This window comes from Otolemur garnettii, unplaced genomic scaffold (genome assembly GCF_000181295.1).
Source record: "Otolemur garnettii isolate 467f Iridium unplaced genomic scaffold, OtoGar3 scaffold00006, whole genome shotgun sequence".
NCBI classification, from domain to species: Eukaryota; Metazoa; Chordata; class Mammalia; order Primates; family Galagidae; genus Otolemur; species Otolemur garnettii.
The window spans coordinates 24,117,358-24,142,070 of NW_003852401.1; the positions used below are offsets into that span (position 1 = coordinate 24,117,358).

At 43.6% G+C, this 24,713-nt stretch overlaps 1 protein-coding gene across 4 annotated transcripts in view; it reads right to left on the minus strand.

Annotated features, from left to right (window-relative positions):
- The window catches only part of VLDLR (very low density lipoprotein receptor), a 32,089-nt gene extending 8,261 nt beyond the window's left edge, over window positions 1-23,828 (minus strand). For 2 of the 4 annotated variants that reach the window (XM_003782914.3, XM_003782913.3), the window contains exons 1-11: window positions 23,329-23,828; window positions 11,489-11,608; window positions 7,246-7,368; window positions 5,742-5,864; window positions 3,726-4,097; window positions 3,503-3,625; window positions 3,290-3,412; window positions 2,450-2,569; window positions 2,222-2,347; window positions 1,582-1,753; window positions 486-704 (exon numbers count right to left, since the gene is read on the minus strand). In XM_003782914.3, coding sequence (XP_003782962.1) covers window positions 486-704; window positions 1,582-1,753; window positions 2,222-2,347; window positions 2,450-2,569; window positions 3,290-3,412; window positions 3,503-3,625; window positions 3,726-4,097; window positions 5,742-5,864; window positions 7,246-7,368; window positions 11,489-11,608; window positions 23,329-23,410 — 1,703 coding nt within the window. In that variant the 5' untranslated portion in view covers window positions 23,411-23,828. The remainder of the gene's footprint in view (window positions 1-485; window positions 705-1,581; window positions 1,754-2,221; window positions 2,348-2,449; window positions 2,570-3,289; window positions 3,413-3,502; window positions 3,626-3,725; window positions 4,098-5,741; window positions 5,865-7,245; window positions 7,369-11,488; window positions 11,609-23,328) is intronic. The other 2 variants (XM_023508618.1, XM_023508617.1) reach the window with 1 other exon arrangement.
- Window positions 23,829-24,713: the final 885 nt, after the last annotated feature.

The window sequence follows — 24,713 nt, forward strand, 5'->3', positions numbered from 1 at the left end:
AATTTAGGAAAACACTTCACTGAAATATTTCTTGAAAGGCCTGCTTTTTTCAACTGGACTTTCAGACAGTCTGCACTTTTAAATGCACTATGCTTACCAAAGTCCCTGCAATTCATGCTGATATTAGGTGTGATCATCCAGAGCTAACCCAGCAACATGTTCAGGCAAAAATGAAAGATCACTTGCATACAAAATGGGTGGGCAAGAGATTCAGAAACAGCTTTTGGTGTACATCATTTTGTGAATGTCAACCAGTAGCCGGTTATAGAGGAGTCACGGGGCACACCAATCACATAGACGAGACCATCCCAGAGTTGTTCAACAGTGCCACCACTGACATCTTGAACCAGAAATTTCTCAGTTGTGGGATGTGGGCTGTTAAGTCTAGAGATTTTAGTACCAATTCAGGTAGGAGGAAAGTTCCTGACCTATGCAGATACTATGTAGTATCCAAAAGGCTGGGGTAGAAAACACAGGGTACAAACCCAGACAACGGGTCCACAGCTATGGAGGCGGGCTCACGCAAGCCCGAGTTAAACAGGAACTTCCTCTTGGTTCCGTCTAGGGTGGCCACTGAAATAGTCTTAGACGCCGCATCAGTCCAGTAGATGGTCTTGTACACCCAATCAACAGCAATGGCTGCAGGATTATAGACATTGTCGATCATTTTAACATGTCTACCAACCTTGTCATCAATTGAGGCGCTGAAACAGAATAGGCCACAAGAAATTTAAGAGTTTGATACCATTAGAGCTGGAGAATGGACTTTCTGCTTACAAAATGGTAAATTATTTACCCATGCTGCTAACTGATGCTAAATTAGTAACACTGTGGGTTATGTAGTTGTTGAGATGCTTTTTGTATGTAAGAACAACAAAATTCTAAGCAAAACTGTTTGTTTCATTAGCCATCATCAGAGTTTCTATAGTTTGCCTTAAGAAAAGGCTGCACTACCTTTTCTGTTTGTAGCGACAATGAACGATTTTCAGTTAACTATAGGGAAAGGTAAGAAAATATGAGAAATTCAGGTGTCATCTATTATAGTCTTTCAGCTGTAATCATCTAGGAATTTGTATACAACTGTTCCTAATTAGGAACTGACAGCAATTTATATAAATATGTTTTAATATATATTATATATAATACACATTTTATATATAATATATATTATCAAAATATATATGATTTATAATAATACCGGGTATCCCAAAGGTTGCCCATAAAGTCACCATTACATAGGGAAAATGGGAAATTTCAGCTAAATGTTCCTTTATTTACAATGTAGTCATCATAAAATTTTATAAAATATTTACAAAATATTCTCTATTGACCACCTCTTTTTAATTTTAATAATGAACACTTTATGAATGTACATTTAGCTATAATTCCTCTTTCCCCATGGAATGGCAACTTGAATTATGGGGTATCCCAAAGGTTGCCCATAAAGATAGTATTAGATTTAATGTTCCCAGGGAAGTAGGTGCGAGACTAGAGCTAGAGACAGGAGAAGCTCCTCCAAAGCTTCCCGCAGGCCAAACGACAATGATTTATCCAGACACTAAGAATGGAACTGAAATTTACCTGAAGATGGCCTTTTGGCTTAAATCAGCCCAGAAGAGTTTCTGAGCAGCGATGTCAGCATCGAGAGCCACGGTGTTTCTCAGCTGTTCAATGAGTTGGATATATTCTTTCCTCTCTAAACCAATCTTCCTGATGTCTCTTCGATTAGTGAAGATTAGACTTGGCTCTTTGCCTACAAGACAGAAGTTGGGTTTACTTAGTTTTGCTACAGAAGGCAAGGTGCTTCTAAGTCCCCTTTCCAACAGAGGAGTAAAATAGTACACATACTGCTGAACACCTCCCTAGTACCTGTCCCTGAGTTCCTGCCCCTGGAGCTGTGAGCATTTTTCCATTGTTTAGGGAGGCAGTCAACGATATGGGTGGCTGACAAAGAAGTTACTTATTTGAATTGCACTCAAATTTTGGAAGTAGACAGTAAGCAAACCTGGTAGGTAGTCATGGTATCCTATGCAAAAGGAATGCCCAGGGCAGACTTTTGGGGGAAAGGTTTGCTATTTAATCTATACTGTTGCACTGAATTTAGTAGCAGTGTTATCAAGGACTATATATATTGATTTTGACTATTATAGTCACTGGTTTTACCTTTTATGAGCTCTAAATCATAAGGGTATCAGAGCAACACCAGTCCAAGTCCATTTACCTACTGCCTTGCACACACCAGTGGCAAGATCCATTTGATAGCCACGACTACATTCACACTTATAACCGCCTTTCAAGTTGATGCAAATTTGACTGCAGATTCCCGGATTTTGGCATTCATCAATATCTAGAAGGGAAATTAGAATCAGTTTTGCTGTCCCCACACCTTTCCAGATGTACACTGCCCTTTTTCCTCCCCCACAGGGCTAGGTTCCCATCTTCAACTCACCTCCACAGGTTTTCCTATCTATTAGCTCAAACCCAGCTGCACAGTCACATTCGTAGCCTATAACTAGATCTTTGCAGATGTGGGAACATCCACCATTATTTACCAAGCATTCATTTACATCTGGAATAAAAAGGGAGCAAAGTCACTTGGCAACCTATTCTCCATTGATATGTGTCTTTCACATTTATTTTTTATTTATTTTTGAGACAGAGTCTCATTCTGTCACTCTTGATAGAGTGCTGTACCATCACAGCTCACAACAACCTCAAACTCTTGGGCTTACGTGATTCTCTTATCTCAGCCTCCCAAGTAGCTGGGACTACAGGCACCTGCCACAATGCCCAGCTACTTTTAGAGACAAGGGTCTCACTCTCATTCAGGCTGATTTTGAACCCATGAGCTCAGGCAATCCACCCATGTCAGCCTCCCAGAATGCTAGGATTAAAGGCATGAGCCACTGCACTTGGTCCCATTGATATTTGTTTTTCATATTTAAAACTCAGGCTATTTGTGTTAACTTATCTACTTGACCTGGTCAACTAGTTAGACCCAATCATGTGTTTTATAGATATGTGTTGAGGATGGATTATCTCCTTGGCAAGTTACAGTTGGTCAAGGAGTAGGTAGTCAAGTTTCTCCCCTGCTGATCAATGATCTTCAAAGAGGTTAAATTATAAACTAATTTGTTACTGTTTGGGTTTTTAAGTCATAAGATTTTAATTCTACAATTGAACTTGAGTACATTAAAAAGTTAAACCAGGCATCATGCAGGGCCCTCTCAGTACTAGCTATGTTGGGTTGAACATTCCCGGCTCTGAACTCAGCAACCCCTTCACTTACGACATTCTTTCAGAGGCTCATCGCTCCAGTCCCTGCAGTCCTGTTCCTGGTTACATACTTTGCTGATATCTATGCATTCCCCACTTCTGCACTTGAATTTCCCAGGGCCTAAGCACTGATTGACTACAAAGAGAAACACAGAAGAGAGGTCCATTAGTGGAGTGGGTCTGATCAGGGCAGGCTCTTGCCTGGCCACCCGGGAAAGACTCTTACCATTTTTGCAGTTGACTTCATCAGAACCATCTACACAGTCTCGGATCCCATTACACTGCCTACTGCCGTGGATGCAGCTACCGTCCTCACATTCAAACTGGTCAGGCCGGCAGGTTAGAGAAGCTACAAAGAAAGAAAATGCCATAGAACGAAGCCAGCCAGACTGTCCCAGCTGACACACGGCAGAGAGCTGATGCGCCACGCTGCTAAGAAGGCTACTTACGGCAGTTGACCTCATCACTGCCATCCTTGCAGTCGGGGTCCCCGTCGCATCGCCACTTCTTGTGTATGCATTCGCCAGAGCCGCACTGGATCTCACTGGCAGGGCACTTGGTGTGTATCACTGGCTGGCGGCCACACTGCTCGAGGGACTCGTCGGACTGGTCAGAGCAGTCTGCGTCATCATCGCACACCCAGCTGATGGGGATGCAGGAGGAGGTGCTGCACTGGAACTCGTGGGCACCGCAGGTTGGTGGGGCACAGTCAAGCTCGTCGCTGCCATCGTTACAGTCATCCTGGCCATTGCATACAAAGTTCCTGGAGATGCAGCGGCCACTGGAGCAAGTGAACTCATCAGGGCTACACGTTATGTTGCCTAGTAAGAAAGAGGATGCCCCGTTGAAAATCATTAGGACCGGTCCTTGCAAGACTCTCATCCCCAAACATAATACACTGATATTTGATTATAATCCTAGCTTCCTAGCTTAATTTAAAAGCTAAAATAGAGTTCAATCAAGAACAAGCTCCTGAAATATTAGGAAACTGTCTCATTGTATAAAAAAATGCAGGCACACCGTAATAAGAACATAAAGGACCAAGAAAACAGTTGAAGACTAGAAATAAATTTGACACCAGAATCACAATTGACTCTTAAAGGGACAATGATCAAAAACTTAAATTGTGACAGGGGATTTCATTTGGGAAGGCAGAGACTGTGTTATCCTTGAATCGACATTCTGCTTGTCAGGCCAGATTGCATCACTAGCTTAGAATATTACGCAATGTAATGCTCATAGCAAACATTAAGACATTATCACCAAAAAGAAATGAACCACGTATCGCTATACATGGGTCCTTCCTTTTTGGTCCTTTAAATGAGGATTATAATTACAAGTCTTAAATACTTTCAATTTTTAAAAAGTCATTGTCAGGGCTAGAATCACAAATCTAGCAACCAGGTATGCTATTAATGAAGTTTAGCCAGATTGTACTTTAACTTAAATTCCTGCCAAATGTATTAAGGCCACAATTTGGTGGTATTTAGAATAGAGACTCTCTTGGGAAGCAAAATCTAAATTTACAAGGGAAATACTTGGCAGCTCTAGGGCTTACCAATAAATACAGTTTAATTCTAGGATTGAACACTAAAACTCATTGGACTAGGTGCAGTGGTATTGACCTCAACAGGTGACTTTTAAGCACAAGACTGGTGTTTCTAATGTAAGTGCCCTGGGCTCCAGTATATACTGCCATAACAGTATATAATCAGTATATAACACTCACCCTTGTCAGACCTGGGAGCTGGAAGTTTTAGAAGCACCATAAAAGGGGCGGTAGCTTGAAAGAACCTTCAAAGCAATATTTACTCAACCTAGAGATTTTCCCAAGGCTTCACCTTTAACATGGAACATTTTATTACAAATTTTCCAAGGCCAGAAAGATGAAAGAATAGGAAAGAGAGTCACAGGAACTGTAACAGGAGACAAAGGTATCACCAGTTGGGTAGACTTTCCTTTGGGTATCCACGAGCAAGATGTTAATCCGTCCTTCTGTGCCAGTTTAACTTTTGGAAAGGTTATGACTGAATCTAATTTGGAAGCAAAGAAATGCGTGCAGGATACTCGAGTAATTTATTCCAATAAGCCGATCTACTCTAGACCTATGAATGTGTGCATGACCTTACTCACTTTCTAGTTTTATTGAGCCCAAGTGAGGACGGCCCTAACCTAGCCCACAGAATTGCTGTTTCATTGAGCTACTTTTAAATATAATGCCTTGAAGGACTTACCTTCTTATTTCTACCTGTCTAAAAGAAACACCAAACAATGGTCAATTACCAAGTGAATGTCTTGCAGAGTTTTAGGGCAGTTAGGAAGCAACAAAGAATTGAGCAGATAGTGAAGTCTCTGAAAAGTGAGTCGATGTAAGTGCATCTTCATGCCTAGGTTAGCTGCCCCTGCCCACCCTTCCTCGAGGAAAAGGGTCTTTGGGTTACGCCACTCAACACTGATCTTCTTACCACAGTTTTCTTCATCTTCGCCACTGTCACAATCATTTTCACCATCACATCTCCAGGACACTGGGATACACTGAGTGGAACGGGCGCCACAGCTGATTTCATTTATGCGGCATGTTCTCATATCTGTTGACGATATACAGTCTCAAAAGAGCCTCAGAATGGATCAATGCAACGCTGCTGCTCCTGTGCTGCCTGGAAGTGGTAACACCTGCAACTCAGTGGCCTGGCATACCGCTGAAACTGAACCTACTAGCTGCAGCCTGGGAGCTCTTTTGCCAACTCCATTCCTTAGAAGCCACGCCAACCTGGCAGTGCACGTGAAGGCCTTGACCACGTCACTCCCTCAAGGTCCCATGGCGTGCTCAGCTCTTGCTTTTGTTTTACTTGGCATAGTTTATTGGCTGGCCTGTCCTAGATCACTATTTATCTGTTGGATATCAAGTGGGCACACTGAAATTTGTCACCAAATTCCAACTTCAATAAAGGCCAGATGGTCGAACAGTTATGAAATCTTCCATTGTTTAGATTCCTTTACAGGCTATTTTCACGATCTTTTTTTGGATTTACATCTCACAAAATAGGGACATAACCTAATTCTTGACTTTACCAGGTTATTCTCCGCTAAAATGTGGGGCTGAATCTTTATAGAATCTATCTTTACAATACTGGTCAAGGTGAAGTATATTAATTACTCTCCTCACTTCTTGTCTAGAAGGTAAGAACATCCTTATCTTCCTTGCTGCTTGATTTTCTTTTATAATCACATTTCAGAACTAAATTTCATTTACATTAATCCTTTTTTTTAGTATGTCAGCAAGCCTCTACTCCCTCAAAATGAACTCATGAACTCCAAGACTTTCTTCACCTTGACATTGAAACAATCTCAGTTTATATGACCCCAAACCATCACCCACTATGATCTCAGACTTTTTCCTGAATATCAGCCTAAGAACACAGATATATACCTGCCAACTTAAGAACAAGCTATCAGCTCACTGCTTTAGTAACTGTAGGTTATATGTTTGTTAAAAGTCACTGTACATAGATCACTAAATACTAGCCACCATACCCCTTCAGTAATAGCTTTTTAATATGAGAAAGTGTGTATCTGAAAGTTTATACTTGTCCTATGGGGAACCTCACATCTTGACTTAGCTTCCAGGACCAGAGTACCATCTGCTCACATTCATCATTATGAAACATTTAAAGTCTATGCACCTAGTCAAGGAGTTCTTAATCAAATCTGCTGGCTTTAGTCTTATGTATTCAATAGTGAAGCTACCCAAGAGAATGTCAGTCTTGTTAGACCAGGGAGTATATTCTTTCAAGGAGACTTATCAACTGTTAATAACTTGACTGACCTTGGAGTCAATTGGCCTAAAGTTTCAGAATTTCAGAAGGCAGGCAAAGAAAAACAAAACCAAGTAGTAGATCAAGCAGTACTTAGAAGTATGAGACACAGAACAGCGTGGAAAAGTTCAAGTCCAAAGCAAGTCACACTCACGGCACTGTTCTGGGCTTTCATCAGAGCCATCTTCACAGTCAGGATCCCCATCACACTGCCACCGGTTGGGAATACACTGGCCATTGTTGCACACGAAGTCAGACTCAGCACATGTCTTCTTTACTACAAAAGTTTATTTGAAGGGTTAAAGTTGAAGGCACTTACCCAAAACACCTATCTTTGCTTTAGGGCTAAAACTGCATATTTGAGTTTAAAGCTGAGTCAAATTGGCACTCAACTGCCAACATCCAGGAGAACTTTAGAAAAATCATTTTTGTTTTTCAGAGGAAGGTGTTTAATCGAGAGACTTGGAGGATCCTTAAGTCATCAGGGAAAGAGAAAGGTTCCCCACTGTTTTACAACCCAGATGCCTCACATCTAACTTCTTGCCTGGTTACAATGTTGGGATTAAGTAACACTTTCATTCTCTTTAAGGGTTTTTTTTTCTAAGTCATTTAACTATTTTGTAAGTTTGACAACCAGGCATTACATTCTATGACTGGATCATAGTGTTTGTTATGGTCTGAATATTTTTATTTTCCCTCAAATTATGTTGAAATCCCAACCCCCAATACGGATGGTATTAAAAAGTGAGGCCTTTAGGAGGTCATTATGACACAAGGGTGGAGCCCTTGTGAAGGGGATTAATGTCCTTATAAAAAATGAGTTTTCTCTATGTTCTCCACCACCTGAGGACACAGTGAGAAGATGGCCATCTGTACACCAGAAACATCAGGTCTGCTGGCACCTTGAGCTCAGCCTTCAGAACTCTAAGAGAGAAAGTCCCGTTGTTTAAGCCACCCAGTCTACAATATTTTGTTATAGCACTCTGAACTAAGGCACTGTTCCAGGGGTATCTCTTAGCAACACATGATGGAAGGCCAGATCCCAGGATTGGATATTGCTACCGCTATTGGTCTTCAGGGGCAAAGGAACTTATCTAGTAGGAAGGGAAAAAACTCTCAAACAGTATGACAAGAGAGATCATATTTAGAATTCAAGAAGAGGAAGATTTTAGCCATTGGAGTCAAGGGGTAGGCTAACATCAACCAGCTAAAAGTTACAGAAGCTGCCAGTGCTCATATCCATAATTTACTGTGAGTGTTAAAATAGCCTAAGGCAAGGTCTCCTCGTAGGGCAGACCATCCCCCCATACTTAGGGTTACCATGAAATTTGTCCAAGTAGGCTCAGTCTCAATAGAATGAGACACTACTAATTTTATGAAAAGATAAGCATAAATCAGGATTGTCCTAAGCAAACTGGAAGCCTGGTCACCCTACTCATAAAGGAATCTGAGACTAGGGAAATGTCTTGATAAAGGAGCCATGCAGTATACCCAAGGTTGATCCTTCTTGGCTTGTATTCTTCCTTTCTGTGTGTCTATACTTTCTACCTGAATTTCTGTTTTAATACACTTCTCTCCCTCAATTATTCTGTGATGATAAATCAGCAAAGTCTGAAATTTGCTGAGAAACTGAAAGGGACTACATCAAGTCAAGGGTTTAAGCCAGCTAGAACTCTTGATTTTAGAGCTTACCCTGGGACCACTCTGGTTTAGCCTTAGATATTTTAAAGCGGGAAGATGGTGATTATAGTTAATTTCTAAAACTCAGGATGGGTTGATAAATTATAATAATCCAAAGTATTACTCATCTCCTGGAATTGCACAGCCAAGAAGAGCCATGTTGTCTATTAGATTCACACCTGTTTCTACAATCACCAAATCCCAGTGCTAATAAATGGTTATGTAAGGCCCATGCTTCAGAGCATGGGGGAAAAGGTTAGAGAATCTACAGGGGTTAGTTGCTGTAATTCAATCTTTGATGCTTTTCAGAAGTTAACAAAAGGAGTAGAGAAATGGTTGTAAAAGACCACATGATTTTAAGAAGTAGAAAATGCCATGGGGATAGGAAAGCATGGCTGTATAACAGTGTTTGAGCAAAAAATAAATAGGGAGAAAGTGCCATAGACTCTCTCCATTCTGATCATAGACTAGGAGGGTAAAGAAAGGATAGTGGAGCTGGTCCTTGAAAGAGGGATAGAAATTTAGATGTGACACAGAGGAAGAGAATTAGTAGTTACATAATTAGGGTATTTAAGTTACTGATTAATCAGCTCAGATTAACACTTACAAGAGAATGGGTTAATGGGACCAACAGAAGCACATGGCTTCTAGACTCTAAGGCCAAGTTGACACAATATCCCAGTTGGCATGTGTGACATAGAAAACCCTACTGAAAATTATATTCAAGTTCCACATCAGGAGATGAGACATGAAACAAAAGGAGGTGGTGGCAGAAGTTTTAAGTAATTGTATATAGCATTTCTCGTCCACCAAGGAACATCTCCAAGTAAATATTCAGAGCTTCCCTGAGTCATACTTCTACCTTCTCTCTCTGCTTTCACACCTGGGAGACAGAGACAAATTCTGGCCCAAGAATATACTTAATTTTTCCCACCTCAAATGATCTCAAATATACATTTACCTCCTTCTCTCTTCCAAACCCTCATACCATCTGGTTAGCAGAGGGTATTTATAAAAAACTCTTTTAGGGGCTTGGTGCCCGTAACTCAGTGGTTAGGGTGCTGGCCACATGCACGGGGGCTGGAGGGTTCAAACCCCACCTGGGCCTGCTAAATAATGACAACTACAAGAACAACAACAAAAATAGCTGGGCATTGTGGTGGGAGCCTGTAGCTCAGCTACCTGCAAGGCTGAGGCAACAGAATCACTTAAGCCCAAGAGCTTGAGGTTGCTGTGAGCTGTGACACCATGGGACTCTACCGAGGGCAACAGGGTGAGACTCTGTCTCAGAGAAAAAAAAAACAACTCTTTTAGGAAAACCCAGTCCTTATACCCTAAGATAACACAGAGCAATTTCTACTGATTTAGTCAGATGATGAAAGAAGACTTCAATATAAAGAGAATTATTACTTTTTAAGGAAAAGTGATGTTTTGCCTAATATCATTTTTATAATGGGTAAAAAAAATGCTATTTACACCAAGACAACAGTTGACAAGAGTAGGAACCTTCAAGGGAGGTATTTAGTGAGAGAACTAGATTACCTAGGTAACCCAGAAATAGCATGGAGCTCGATGTCTTGTGTAGTAGATGAAATCTTAGAGTTAAAATGCAAGTGATGGGAAAGTGTTACACACGAAAACTACTCTTGGTCCTGAGACTGGAGATAAGTTTCTTCCCTGGGACTGAAGAATGGACTTCCTATGCATCCAAGGGAGCTACTGATCCGCATGAAGACACTTGTGATGTTGGTCAGAGAGAGCAGCATAGGACCCTGTGTGCCATGCTGTCGTGTCTCAGTCAGGCCGTGACAAGACAGCAGTGATGAAACCTTCATTTAGCTTCTTTTTTTCTGTATTTCTAGTTTGTGTAGGGAACATCTTCTTATAACATCTTGTAAAAGGTAAATAACAATGCTAACACCAATATGCACACACCATGTTGTTTCTGGATTTTTACAACATTGAACAAGGTCCATAGAGCAAACTTCAGCTTGTATCAAGGTACCTAAACGGGAGCTTGGTAAGTACTTCTCAGCGGTTCTGGCTTGACATGACAAATGCAGACGGAGGCCTTTCTCACAAATGATCTTTTGACAGATGCTGACTGCCGAGTATGATGTTAGATCCCCATTCTCTGGGGGAGAGAATGTCTTCCGCCCTGTTAATGCTTTCGAATTAGCAACTATTGTAGCCAGAGAATTAGAAAAGAATCCTTATCTGATCTTTGATCTGTGCTGGCTTGTAGTTTCTATGTCAGGGGTTAAGTAACCCCCTGAAACTCTATGGGATTTTCCTCATGTTCATGGCTGGCTTTCTTTTCTGGGATCAAAGGCATCTGAGCATAATAGTAACAAAAAAATAACTTCTAAGCATTCTTCCATCGTCACTTCTGGTCCACTTTCCCCTTCCCCCAGCCTCCTATAACCCAGGTTTGCCTTATCTCAGATATACTGGGTCCTGTCATTCAAAAGGAAATCCACTTTATCGTCCATGTTTTATTCTCAAGTTGATAACCCCATGTTAAATTTTCAATTAATATGTTCCTTTAGATAGGGAAGTACAGATTCTTTGGGTCCTGGTTCAAAGCAATTGCTAAGAATGGATTTTATTTTTAAAATCTCAATACATTTGTAGGAACTAAGATAATATCATCCATTTTGATAGAGTGCGTAAGTCCACACGAGATGTCAAGTGAGATCATCAAACTCTTTACTCACCACAGTTCTTTTCATCACTGCCATCAGCACAGTCTTCGTCCCCATCACATTTCCACAGGAGAGTAATACACCGGCCGTTGGTGCACTGGAACTGGGAGGGTTCACATTTGGCTTTTCTCCCTAGAATCAGAAGGGAACACTAAGCAAGGCAAGGACAGAAAGGTGGTAAGTTAGAGATGCAAGTTACCCCAAACCCACAGACAGGGGCCCTCAGGAAGACAGCTGCAGACTCATCTGGCTGTAACATTTTAGGGGCCAGAGCTGGACAGGGCTTGGGATAGTGACTGATAGCAAGTGCGTTCTTTGCTGGGCACATGCTGAGACAAAATGCTAGCTTTCCAGCCTTTCTTGTGGGGAGACACAGACCAAGAACTAAGTTCTGGCTAATGGAATGTAAACAGAAATGGTATATATGGTTTTTATAAAACATCCTTAAAGGGACAGAGGATCTATTTTCCTTCCCTTTGTTCCTTTCTGGTTCCTGAAAATTGGGCATGGTGGCTGGAATAGTGATCTTGGGCAAACGAAACCAGATTAGGATGGAAGGAACCTGGATTGTCTAGAGACCACAGGGCATCACATCTGCTTCTGGGATCATTTCTCTCATTTGTTTAAGCCGTTCGTGTGGCCACAATCACACAATCAAATCCTAATCCTTTAATGGCATTTCTTGTCCATATCCATACTTTTATAAATGGAGGCTGTTCCTATTATAAACAAAGGAGATTTCGAAAGGGCAGCAAGATGAGGGTAAAACAGAGGCTCAATACATGGTTCCTCATCTTAGAAACTGAGGTCTAACTGTAAAAAACACATTTACAAACAGTTTCAAGATAAGATAAAAGGAACAAGTATAGCTAAGAGGCAAGGGGAAGCATTTCTATTGTAAGTAGTGCCACAGACCTGATTCTATTTCTCTGAACTTCAGCTTCCCTGTGCCAAATGTATGGATACTTAATTCCTATAAAGGTATGAATTAAGACTTACAAGTAGCATACTTAGGTTTTTCCCTGGCACAAGACAAATAATATTCAGGTGATTCCTATCATTAGCAGTGCTGTCCTCTTTGCGAAAAATGGTACTAATCTGGTTGTTTAAAGCAAGTATGCTGCAAATATTTGAGAAAACTAGTGAAATCATATAGTCAATGAGCATTACTTAGGGAGGGTTTCCAAGCAGAAAGCCTTCCGATTTCCTGCCACCTTTCAGCATCTGCAGCTGTGGCCTGCTGGCATAAGAACCGATACTACAGTGACAAGCACAGACTGGAACGCTTGTGTTATGTGCACAATACTCTAGTTGGTCTCCCCAGTATCACTTGCTCCCTGTTGTCTGGGAGCATTCTGTGCTTTGTGGCTAATTCCTGGGAAATCAAAATTTGGCCCAACTCAAGATTACTGCATGGGTGTGGTAAACTTCTTTCCATATTAAATATATTGCTTTAAAAACTGTATCTACTACTTACTCCTAAGAGGCTAGCTAAGTGGAGACTCATCTACAAGGTAGCATGGTAGAATGGCGCTTCCTACCTACATTTTATAATACTTATTCATTCCACAAATATAGTCTGTAAGATGCTAGGATTTAGAGGAGGGTAGATTGTTGTCAGGAAGCATCACCTGTTCATTTTTATGCTGCTAAGCAAAATATGAGGTATCTGGCTGCCTCCTTCCTTCTCCCCATTGCCACTGAATTTTCAGTATATTCTTCTTATTCTCAATGCTGGGGGCACTTGTTCTAGGGGCCATTTGCCATAGTTCTTTAACCTTACTGCTTTTGAGGACTGAGAGTGGTAAGAATCTTCTTTGAGTACTTTATTAGGAAAAGCAGAAAAAGAACAATTTACAGTCAGAGAATGTAGGTATAAATATACTTGGGGCAAAAAATAGGTGGCAGTTAGGATACCGAAAGGCTCTGAAGGTTTCTGTTACCAAAGGTTAAGTCAAAATGAGACATGGTTAGCAAACTTCTAATCAGAGTGAGTTAGGGACCTAGATGAATAGGTGTCAAGTGATGGTTTTTCTCTTCAGGGTTAGGTACTGAAGGAAGACCTCCTTAAAAAATGAGTTTTAAAGCTGCAGATTTTATAAACACCCAAACTGGCCTGGGATTAAATACAGCACCCTAAGTCTGATATTTAGTCCATTATCACCTTGAAGAGGGTCTGTGAATGTGGCTGTAGTGTACAAGCTATCAAGAGTAATAAATTACATAAAAATCCCAGCAACTGCTCCAGAGTCTATACAGCTCAGGGCAAACATAGCATTTTCTACTAAGAAAATATCCTAAGACAAAAAGGAGTCTAACTTCTACCTTTTCTTATCCCTGATATTTCCACTTCACCCAAGCTCCTGCCTGATTGTCATAAAGCTGTGTTTTGCCATCACACGCACAGACACTCCATTAGCAAGGAGGAGCAATTGGTGTTAGGAGTACAATGCCCCCCTGAAACATCCTTGCTTGTTGAAAAGAGCAAGATGGGGGTGGCGGGGTGGGAAGGGAAGCTGGTTTTATAAGAAACCCTTTAAAGGGAGGCAAATAAAGACCTTAAGCTTTATGGCTATGCCTCTTAGTCTCTGAATTTCCGAAGCACTTTGTTTTGAAAGATTGCTACTGGGCAGAAATGCTCCCTAGTTTTAGTTCTCGGCTTCACGCAGAGCAGGAGAACTCAGACACTAAATCACACGGTGTGGCCCCGTCATCAGACTATAACACTTTTTAAGTTTTCTGTTCAAGTTTTAAAAGGGTTCTGCCTTTCCACCTCTAGTGCTCCACCGGGATTGCCACTGCACAGAGCTCCCAGAGAGCGGAAAACACCACTTGAGTTAAGAAGCTTTTGGTTCCTGAAGCTTTGGGGATTACAGGACTGTGGCCCTGTAGTCTATTTCCATCCATGAAAGTTAAGTCTCAGGCTCAGTATTATACTTTCATAAAGCGAACAAGTTGAGCTTGAAATCATCTGCACCTGAGGTTCTTTTAATTCTTAGATTAAGCTAAAGCTGATGACATCTCAAAAAAAAAATAATAACCTTGGAAGTAGAAGTGTTAGGTACTTATTCCATGGTCTGTCTACTCAGAAAAATGAGAAACTGGGGTAAAATGCAAGTTTTCAGAGGTTCCTCAAAATCATGGGATTTCACCTGAATGCCTTATGGCCAAAGGGGTAATTGAAGTGGGAGAGAAAAACCACATACCAGCAGGGACCCTGTGTGTTCCACCTGTCTCAACCAACAAGGTTTTCTTTTAAATATTAGATTTTTGTGTAGGCATTTGGAAAGGGTTCTATTGCTTTAAGAAATTAAACCCTCTAGGTTTCCTTCTAGCTCTGATATTTAGAAGGAATATTCTGCTTCTTTGGGTCAGGGGGTTGGACGTCACTTGTGCCTCCTCACTTTTGTGACTATTTAAATTTGTAATGAATGAATCCCCAAAGTGTCAAAGAATCCCTGGCTTTTGCTCTCACTTACAGAGATGGAATCACACTATGCAAACTTACATCAAGGCGCCCATGTCCCAGGAGCCTTGCTTACCTAAATTGTTAACGCTGCTACCCAGACATGTTGGCAGTTCACTGGCTCCAAGAAATTCAGGGTTTTTAATGCATATGGAGGTCAGCCTGCTGTTGTCTAATTGTCCCTGCAAGGGTTAATATGGGAGAACAATATGTAAGCTTCAGTAAAAAACTGCACCGATCTTACAGTACATACCGAGCCGAGCCCTCGAGATGGGCTACAAATTTCCCTGCTGGGCTCTGAGCAGCACCTTGGCAGGAGTGCTCCAACATGCATGCCCAGAAATAGAGATGGTGTCTCTGAGGATCAGGCTCAGAGTGTACTTCAGTCTGCACAGAGGGGCTCATGCTGCCACACTGCTGGGGCTACCAGACCAAGCACTTGCATCTCTCCTGCCCTTCCTCATTGCTTGACCATAGAGGTGTTATCATCTGCTGGAATTTCTTCCATCTGTTTGTTTTGGCACTTCTGGGGCCACCAAGGGCATTTATTTTTAGTCTAATTCACTTCTACTGCCTGCCACTGTAATGCCAATCTTTCTATTCATAGGCTACAACTCCTTTTAGGACAAGCATATTTATGAGTCAGCAAAGAAGTTTTCCTACAGAGAAAGAAGTTCACAGGAGGCAAAGTATCACAACAGAGGTACCAAGGGAGAGGTTCTGAGCTATCAGGCACAGAGTTTGTGTTCTGGCCTTAAGCTCAGACTCTGAAGCAGTATAAGAACCAGTTTGGGGGCCACTGAATGCTCTTAAATATGTAGGTTGTTTCTTCTGATTCACCAGAATAAGTGAATTTTACAATTGACAATTGTCAAATAGTTTATTTCCTTTACATTGGATTGAGATGATCCTAAGAATCATGGATAAATGTTTTTGTTGTTGGCCCAGAACTGGTCTAAGACATCATATCTCTTAACTTTTAAAACTCCCAATCCTACATGGTCGTGACTCTTATTCACCTTCTACAGATCAAGAAACCTGTTCAGAGAAGGGAAATACAGTAACTTGCCCAAGATCATCCTGGACAGAGCTGGAATTTGAACCCAGGCATTCTGGCTCCAGATACTGAGCATCTGAATAAACTAGAGTGCCAAACTCAGGACCATTCAGGGCGATGTGTTTCTAGAATATTCTGTTGACTTTGAATTTAATACAGAAGTAGGTGTTTGTCAAGATGATCTCTCCATAATACAGCCTTATTTCTGAGATAGAGCCCTGCTTCCCTTCCTCTTTCTAATTTAAAAAAAAAATGCAGCTAGAATTTCCTCAGTGGATCTTCTAGGAGGACTATGACTCCTGGTTTTCTTGTTTAGGGCTCACTGATCAAGTCAGAACAAAAGCCCTCCACCTGATATACTTGGGAGTTCGTGCCTCAGGGTGGTAAACTAAGTCAGCTCTCAAGTTTCAGTATGTATCAGAATCTCCTGAAAGGCTTGTTAAAACCTATAAAGTTGGGGCCCAGCCCAGAGATTTTGATTCAGGAAGCCTAGGGTGCGGCCTAAGTTTGCATTTCTAATGAGTTAATGTTGACACTGCAGGTTTCAGACCATGCTTTGAGAACCACTGCAGCAGGGTTAAGAAGCTGTGCTTCAATCCATAATGGAAGTGTCTATTTGATTTTCAGGGCTGTGGCATATGTGTTAACCCCCATATGCCTTCATGTCTATCACTGGATGGACATAGGAGGTAAATGCCAATCTCTTATAACAGACACAATTGTGAAAACCTGAGCAAAGTTCTTGAAACTGTTATGTAGGTAAAATTTGTTTGGATGCATTCAGAGGCATGCACAGTAAGGAGGTTCTTCTAAAATCTAACTTCCTCTTCCTGTGGACTCCGTCTTTGCTCTCGTCACTTACTCTAAATCAGCAGTCCAGAAATGAGCCCAGACTGGCCTCTACCCTAACAGCTGGCCATGGAGCAATGGCTACACCCAAGTCCTCATCTTTCACTTACTCTAAATTTAAGTCTCTTGTTCATCTGCCACATTCTCCACCCAAATCAAGATGGTGATTCATTCAAACAACTCAGAATGGCCAGAAGTGTCAAGGATGGGATCACTTCCTGGTTTCCCACTGTCTCTAGCATTGAGTAAATTCTCTACTCATTTCCTCACACTTTTCCCAGTCTCCCACCACCACCATCTGCTCGGGCTATCCCAGCTGAGCTAACAGCTCCAAGGGGACCCCCTTCACCTTTACCTCCCATGTGGCTGCTCCGTCTTAGTTTGCTCATGTTATCCCCGTCCAGTTATCCACCAGGAGGCGGCTGAGATGGTACTCTTGAATGAGGCCCTTGATGCCTTTTCTTGGCAGAACTGGTTATGGTCTACTTATTTTCTCATAGTCCCTGTCCACAGCCATTATGGGCTGTGAAGCATTTAGCTACCTATTTCCACTGTTAAGAACGGAGATCCCAGAAAACAGGTCCCGCATTTTATCTTTGTAACTTAGGACCTGGTGCCTGACATCCAAAGATTCTCTAAGAACCAGTTAGCAATCTTGGATACATAAGTGATTTATTGGTTCACTAATAAAGCTGGTCTGAACTAAAGCCTTTTGTTAAAACTTTTTCCCAGTTTTTCTGAAATTGAAATCAAGTGTGACCAGCTATCTTACTAGCTACAGTACTTGGAAAGACTCTAAGCCAGGGGTCCTCAAACTTTTTAAACAGGGGGCCAGCTCACTGTCCCTCAGACCATTGGAGGGCCGGACTGTGGGTCCTGGGACGAGTTGGCTGCTAAGCAGGACAGGCAGCGGTGGCAAAAATACCCAGCAGGCCTGATAAATATCCTAGGTGGGCTGCATGTGGCCCGCGGGCCGTTTGCAGATGCCTGCCTATAAAGGCTCTTGTTCCTTATAGCTATGTGGGTATATTCACCTTCTCTTTACAGCACTTTTTTATTTAAAAACAGTACATCTTTACACACTTGTCCGTCAGAATGAGTGTGTAAGTGTGAGTGTGCTAGACTCATTTCCATGTGAGTAGAGAGGTGGCTAACTGGTAAGGTTAAAGGTTTGATGTATCAGACCCAGATTTTACTTCTGACATGTTTTCATGCTCTTTGGCAATGCTGACAACAACCTACTGCTGTTTGAATTTCTGTAGATAATCACTTTTGTAAGATCATCTGCAGAAATGGAATCATTTCTGGCTATGTCACATTGAAATGTAAGTTCTTAGTGATTTTAGGCAACTTCAGAAGCTATAACCCAGGTAGCATGTGAGAACTCCAGCAATCTTCAGCTGCTATCTGCCTCTTTTATGATTAAGTCTTAAACACTAGATCTGCTCACTTCTATTCAGAGTTTCTAGTCTAGGCTATCTCTGGATTATGATTTTCTAGTTTGACTCCCCCTCTAAATTAAGAGCCATCAAGGAAGGGACCAACCCTGTGGTTGCTGTATCCCCTATGACTGGTGCCATAGGGTAGGTGTTCAGTAGATGTACTTCAAGCTGTTTCAAACAGACATACAAAGATCAGCATCAATCTATACCTTACATAGTTAACCTACAGATCCATTAACAACTCAGGTCTTGGGAAGGCTTTTTAAGGAAATGAAAGATTAGAAGTAGTCAGTAAAATAGGAACCCTGTTTATTCCCAATATTTGGGGGAAATAGAACAGATGAAGTAACTTGTAAGTGTTGTCTGTCGCCAAAGCCTTATTGTCTTCCTTGCCTAGCATGTTGCAAGTCTACCAATCCCATGGCCAACACTGTTTAGACACATAAAGGCTATTGGCCAGTAGGGCCAACCCAGATGCCCTGAGGTGGCAAAATCAGCCACACTAGCCAGAAGCCACATCTTACAATTTCTCTCCCAAATTCTCTCTTAAATTCAAGGCCATGCATACTCCTTCCTGCACTCATAGAGAATCTCTAAGATACAAAGCAGGCAAGAGATCTCTAAGCAAACATTAAGACATTTCTAGCAGAATTTCCATACTTAACACTCACCGCACCTAGCAGCCATTGATTTGCTTACTTTACAACCTCAAAATAACTAGAGGCTCAAGACTTCCTAGAAGACTACATGAGAAAGGAAAAGTGCCAAGTTTAAGGAAGCGATTAAGCATGGCTAATGCAGAAATCTAAAATCTGAAATGTTCCAAAATCTAAAATTTTTGAGTGCTGTCATAATGCCACAAGTGGAACATTTCCATAATCGACCACGTGGTAGGTGACAGTCAAAATGCAGTCAAAAAACAGTCCGAAGTTTCATGTATAAAATTATTAGTTATTGCATAAAATGATCTTCAGCTTATAGGTATAAGATGTGAAACATAAATACATTTCATGTTTAGACTTGGGTCCCATCCCCAAGATATCTCAACTAGATACACACAAATATCCCAAAATCTGAAAAAAAAAAAAATTCAAAGTCCACGTAACACTTCTAGTCCCAAGATTTTGGATAAAGGATGCTCAGTCTGTATCGCCTGCCATTTCATTTGGTTCCTGCAGTACAGTTAGCCTAAGTGGGATTAACAGTGTTTAGAGTTTATCCTACCAGGCAACAGAAGAGCTTAGAGACAGGCACTGATTTAGAATGAAAAATGCAGATTCTCTTCAATCTTGTCAAATTCTGCCCCATGTCCTCAGAAAAGCTATCGATCTTCAGATTTCCTAGCCAAAAACTCTTCAGATGGGGGGAAAATTATCTCTGGACCACTTACTTCTGCTCAGCAAGTACATCTTACTTATGACCTCAGCAGAAGGTATTTTTGGACTGTTTGCCTTCAAAGTAGTCTGTCATGCTAGGCTTAAATATTCTCTTGAGATCAATTTAGAAGGGAACAAATTAAGCTATTTTGAATTTATCAATTAACCATGTAGAGGCCACCTGGATTAGTCTACCAAGAGAAACTGTCTTTAAGGCAGGTACTTTTCGGGGGAAGATTATTATAGACCTTATTATAAGCCTTTTGATGCACTAAATTTCTTCTAGGCTAGTTATGTGAAGGTGGCTGTGAAGTCATGAAGGCAACTGCCTCAACTTAATCACCATGTCCTCTACTGAAAAGAAAAACTTTACATTCTGTGAGAAACAGAAAATGATCTAGATATTTAATACAAATGATCTGTACTCTTAGGCTGAGTGCCAAGTCTTGTGGATTCTGGATCAAAACCTGAAGCCATATGGCTGGGTACTATCTGTTCCCTTGATCTTATGGGCATGTTTTTATTCTAAGAGTTCCTGTTAAGTCTCAGTTTGCTATTCCTCCTGGAACGGAAGGGGCTTGTAACTACTTTTCACCTCTTGCAGAACTGTAATAAAACTACTTAAGTGAAGGCAAGCTTATGATTACTCAATTTCGCAAAAGATAGAAACAGTTGAATCAGATCTATACTTCTTTTGAGCACAGAGGCTATATCACCTTTGCTAGTAATGTTTAGCATTTAAACATACAGTTTGTACTGAAGGTTTAACATTTTTCAGCTCTAATGACTTTGACCTTTATACATGCTTTAGGTATCTGGGGGTGCAGGTAATAAAGGCAAAAAAATCAAAATGATACAGGATAGGCTTATATGTAAATACCACCTGAAAAGGGGGTGATTTAGGGAGTGCAGGCACTCCAGACTTCAAGAAGCTCCCACTGCCAGTGAGGACTTGGCTAGAGACCCTCCTTTAGAGTCCTTGTTCACATGCTCAGGTTTTTGATAAAGCTTACCATCATCTTATCTTCCTTTGGTGCTATCTGAGTAAGTCAGGTTTATTTTCCCCTTGCCCTGCAGTCTCCCACCTCCTGGTCTATTAGTACTACCAGTAACACCAACCCACTCCCCCCAGTGGGAGAAGTTTCTACTCTCTTGCTAGTTGCTAGCTAAATGTTAGCTCTCACAAAACTTCGGTTCTTCTAGACCAGTGGTTCTCAACCTTCCTAATGCTGCAATGTGTTTTCATTGTTAAAAAGGGGTTGCGACCCACAGGTTGAGAACCGCTGTTCTAGATTCTGGCTTTAAAGAATATACAGTAATCCAGATCTTAATCTTGACTATCTAGGCTGGAGGAAAATATCCTAAGACCCCCAGGCCTTTTGAAATCAGGTATACTAATTTCTCCTGTTGGTCTTACTTAAGTTCCCTGCCAGGTCTTGGTGCACACTTGCCCTGTACTCAGGTATTTGGGGGCAGGACCATGTGATAGTGAAGAGAAGGGGTAAGTGCAGACATTCAGGGTCAGCAACTCAGTCCACATGCCCTGGGACTTTGAACTTGAGACAGAAGCAGGTCTGGCTTGACTTAGGATTAGTATGTGTATCTTCAGCCAACTCCAAATTTCGTCCAGTTCCTAAAGGAACCACCTCTTTTCCTTTGAAGAATTTAAGTTTGCATGGGCTTGTGTTTTCCACTGTTCAGAGCTTGCCACCTATTTCACCTGTGACAAAGGGAGCAAAGAGGATCCTCATCTGCCTAATACGAGGTGAACGCAGAGGGCTGGCTTTGACTAACTCATTTCAGCAGTTTAGGTGCATTCCTAGCATTCTACAGGGAAAAGCTAACCTCTAAAGGGAAGTTATTGTATCTCAAATTCCAAGACTATGAAAGAACACGCAGCAAAAATGAAACTTGTCTCCCACCTTCCTGGACAATAATCATGATACGTGTATACCTCGAGATTTGAAATATTTTAAAAGTATACTGCAAGTCATGGCACTATTCTGAGAAATCTTTTAATAAGTTAGTATTACTCATCCATTAACGATTAATGTGAGCGTCTGAAAACTCTTCTTTGCTAGCTCTCAGGCTTGTTACAAATCAGACTCCACCATTCGCTACACAGTCCTCTTTTTCAAAGAGTCCAGGCAGGGAAAGGCATTTGAGAGGACAGCCCCTTGGAACCTGTCGGCGCTTTTTACGTTCCTTTAAAGATAACACTTCTCAGACTGCTAAATTACGAGCCAGCGGAGCCACGTGACCAAGCTAAACGTGATCAGACCGCTAACCAATCGCAGAGGGCAGAAAAGCCAGTCCCCTTCACACGCTCCGGACGGTCGGAACTAAAGGGCAGGGTGCATTCAGAGACTTAAAAACCCCAAGTATTGCCCGAGAGGCTTCTAGACTACATACTTGAAAGTTTGCTCTCACTTCAGGAGACACGTGACTGGAGACCGGCGGGCCTCCTAAGTCACCGGGCGACAGGAGCTAGGGACTCCTTGGAATGGGAATTTAGAGCAGGGGCAGCTTTCTGTCCTAGTTCCCTAGAGCTGGCAAGCAAGCCCCTGATTGTCACATCTTAAGATCACCTTTGGGACCCTCCAGGGTTCTTTCGGAACTCTCTTAAGGGTCTTCCTGTCGTCTGCCCAGGAAAGTTCTGAGGCTCTAGTTGGCAGAGCGCCTCGAGACGGGTCAAAGCTCCCAGGCCCAGGGCAGCAGACTCTGGGGACTCACAGTAGTCACCGCCGCCCTTCTCAACAAAACACAGCCACACACCAGCTCTCGCGCTACTCCTTGGATCTATTGTTTAGAATTAAGGCTAATTACAGTCACTAGATTAGGACCCAATACCTCTCGAGGAAATGTCTTGGGGAACCAGGATCGGCAAACTAACCTGATTAAGTCTTGGTTCCACTCCCCTCCCGTTCAGCTACCCGGGAGACCAGAGAGGTTTCCCAACGCAGCCGGAGGGCTGGGAAAGAGGTGGGGAGAAAAGCTCAGAAGGGAGTCCGGCTTAAAGCCACGCTCCTCCTCTGACCCGCACGCCGGAGAGACAGCCGGACGCCCGAGGAGTCGCAGTCTGGGTGCGCAGGCTGCGCGCTGTCTCCTGGCTGCCGCCCACCGAACGTGCGCCCGCTCACGGCTGCGGGAGGAGTCGCTGCCCCGGCGCGCACCTGGCACCCTGCGTCCCCGAGGTCGCCCGCCTTCACCCACCGTCCGCTCTCACCCTCCCTGAGATCCTAGGGGCGCGCCCCGGGCTGCCGCGCACGTCTGGGCCCTCTGCCTCCTTCCTAACACTCCGCCTGGCAGAGGCGGCAGAACCATTGTTCAATGGTTCAGAAGCCCACGTTCCCCAGCTACCGTCAAGGGGGTGAAAAACGAGGCGAAGCAGTAGCTTTGCGGGGGAGAGGTGTAAGGGAATAAAGACTAGTTTAGGTGAGTCTTTAGGACACCCTAAACCCCACTGTCCCCCATGCCCGTCTCCCTTTAGCCGTGGCGCTGACAGCTCAGAGGCGCCACCAGGGTGGGGAGGGAAAGAAGGCGAGGAAAGCGGAGCGGAGCCTCCTAGGAGGGGGGGTGGGCAAAAGGAGACCCGCATCTCGGGGTCCCCCCGCGCTCCAGCTGGGTCCGGGCCCCTCACGGAGGGGCGCGTCCTCACTCACCGGTTCCGGTGGCGCCGCTCTCCCGGGGCGCCCAGCACAGCGCGAGCAGCAGCCAGAGCGCCCAGCGCGCGGACGTGCCCATGGTGCCCGCCTGGATGGTGCCGCCGCCGTTGCTGTTCGCTCCGCACAACAAGTTACCAGCCCTTCCGAAAGGAGGAAGGAGGTGGGGGCGGGGAGGGGGAAGGGGAGAAGGAGGGGGAAGGAGTTGGGGGGGGGAGGAACAGAGCCGGGAATAAGAGGGCACCCCCTCCCCTACAACTTGCACAATCTCCTCCCCACCAGCCAACCCACCACCCACCTCCCCAGGCTGCAGCAGTAGTGCAAGCTGAGCCTGCGGGCAGAAAATAATGCAGGCGCTGCAGAGGAGGGGAGGGGAGGGGAGGACGAGGGGAGGGGAAGAAGAGGGGGTGGGGAGGCGAGAGCAGAGGAGAAGACAGAAGAGAGAGGAGCGGGCAGCGGAGCACCCACACTGGCGGCGGCTGGAGCGCGGGGTGAGGAGCTGGGAGGGGGCAGGAGGGGGAGTGGTCAGCTGGTGGTGGGGAGCGCGGCGTCTCCAGCCCTCCTTCCCCTCTGCGCGCTCCTCTTACATGCGCCGGGCAGCCGGGTGCCTGTGTCGGGGGTGTGCGAGTGTGAACGTGCGTGCGTGAGTGGCCGTGGCCGTGGCCGCCAGCCGGGTTGCTTCAGGGGCCCGGCTGCTCCGCGCGTCCGCCCGAGGCGCACGGGGGCCCGGGGCGGCCGCTGGTTGGCTCACGCACCGCCCTCGCCTCCAATCCCCGGTGCCTGTCCTAATTTCCTGATCCAGGGAACCTGCCGCCGCAGCAGCTGTGCGCTCCCTACAGTCATTACTGTACCCTCCCGGCAGCCGCCAACAGTAAATGCAGCAACAGCAGTTAGCGCTGATGCAACTATCGCGGCTATTGCCACCGCCTCCCCACAAACCCGGCTTGCAGCTGGGGGGCACTTGCAGCTTCCAGGGGCAACAAGCCTGTCTCTTCCCCCCTCTCCTGCGCCCCTAAGAGAGGCTGGTAGGTAGCAGCTTCCTCGGGCCTCCTCGCTCCACCCAGAAAGTGATGAAGAGGAAGGGGGTCCAAACGTTTGGACTGCTCTGATGTGGGACTCGGGATGCCTGTCTCAATTGCACGCTGAGATGCCATTTTGCTAAAAATTAAATGTATCTTTAAGTGAAAGAAAGAGAGTACACGCGGTTGTGGCTTGTCCTCTGTAATAGAACAAGACTAAAATAACCCAGGCTGGGATGAGGAGGAGGGAAATTGCTAGCGCAGCTTTGCATTCTCTCATCAGCGATTATAGTTAATTGCTAATTGCAGAAAATGATAGTTTGAGGGCCTGTAATTAAAAGCTTAACCTTTTCTTGTTTGGAAGAG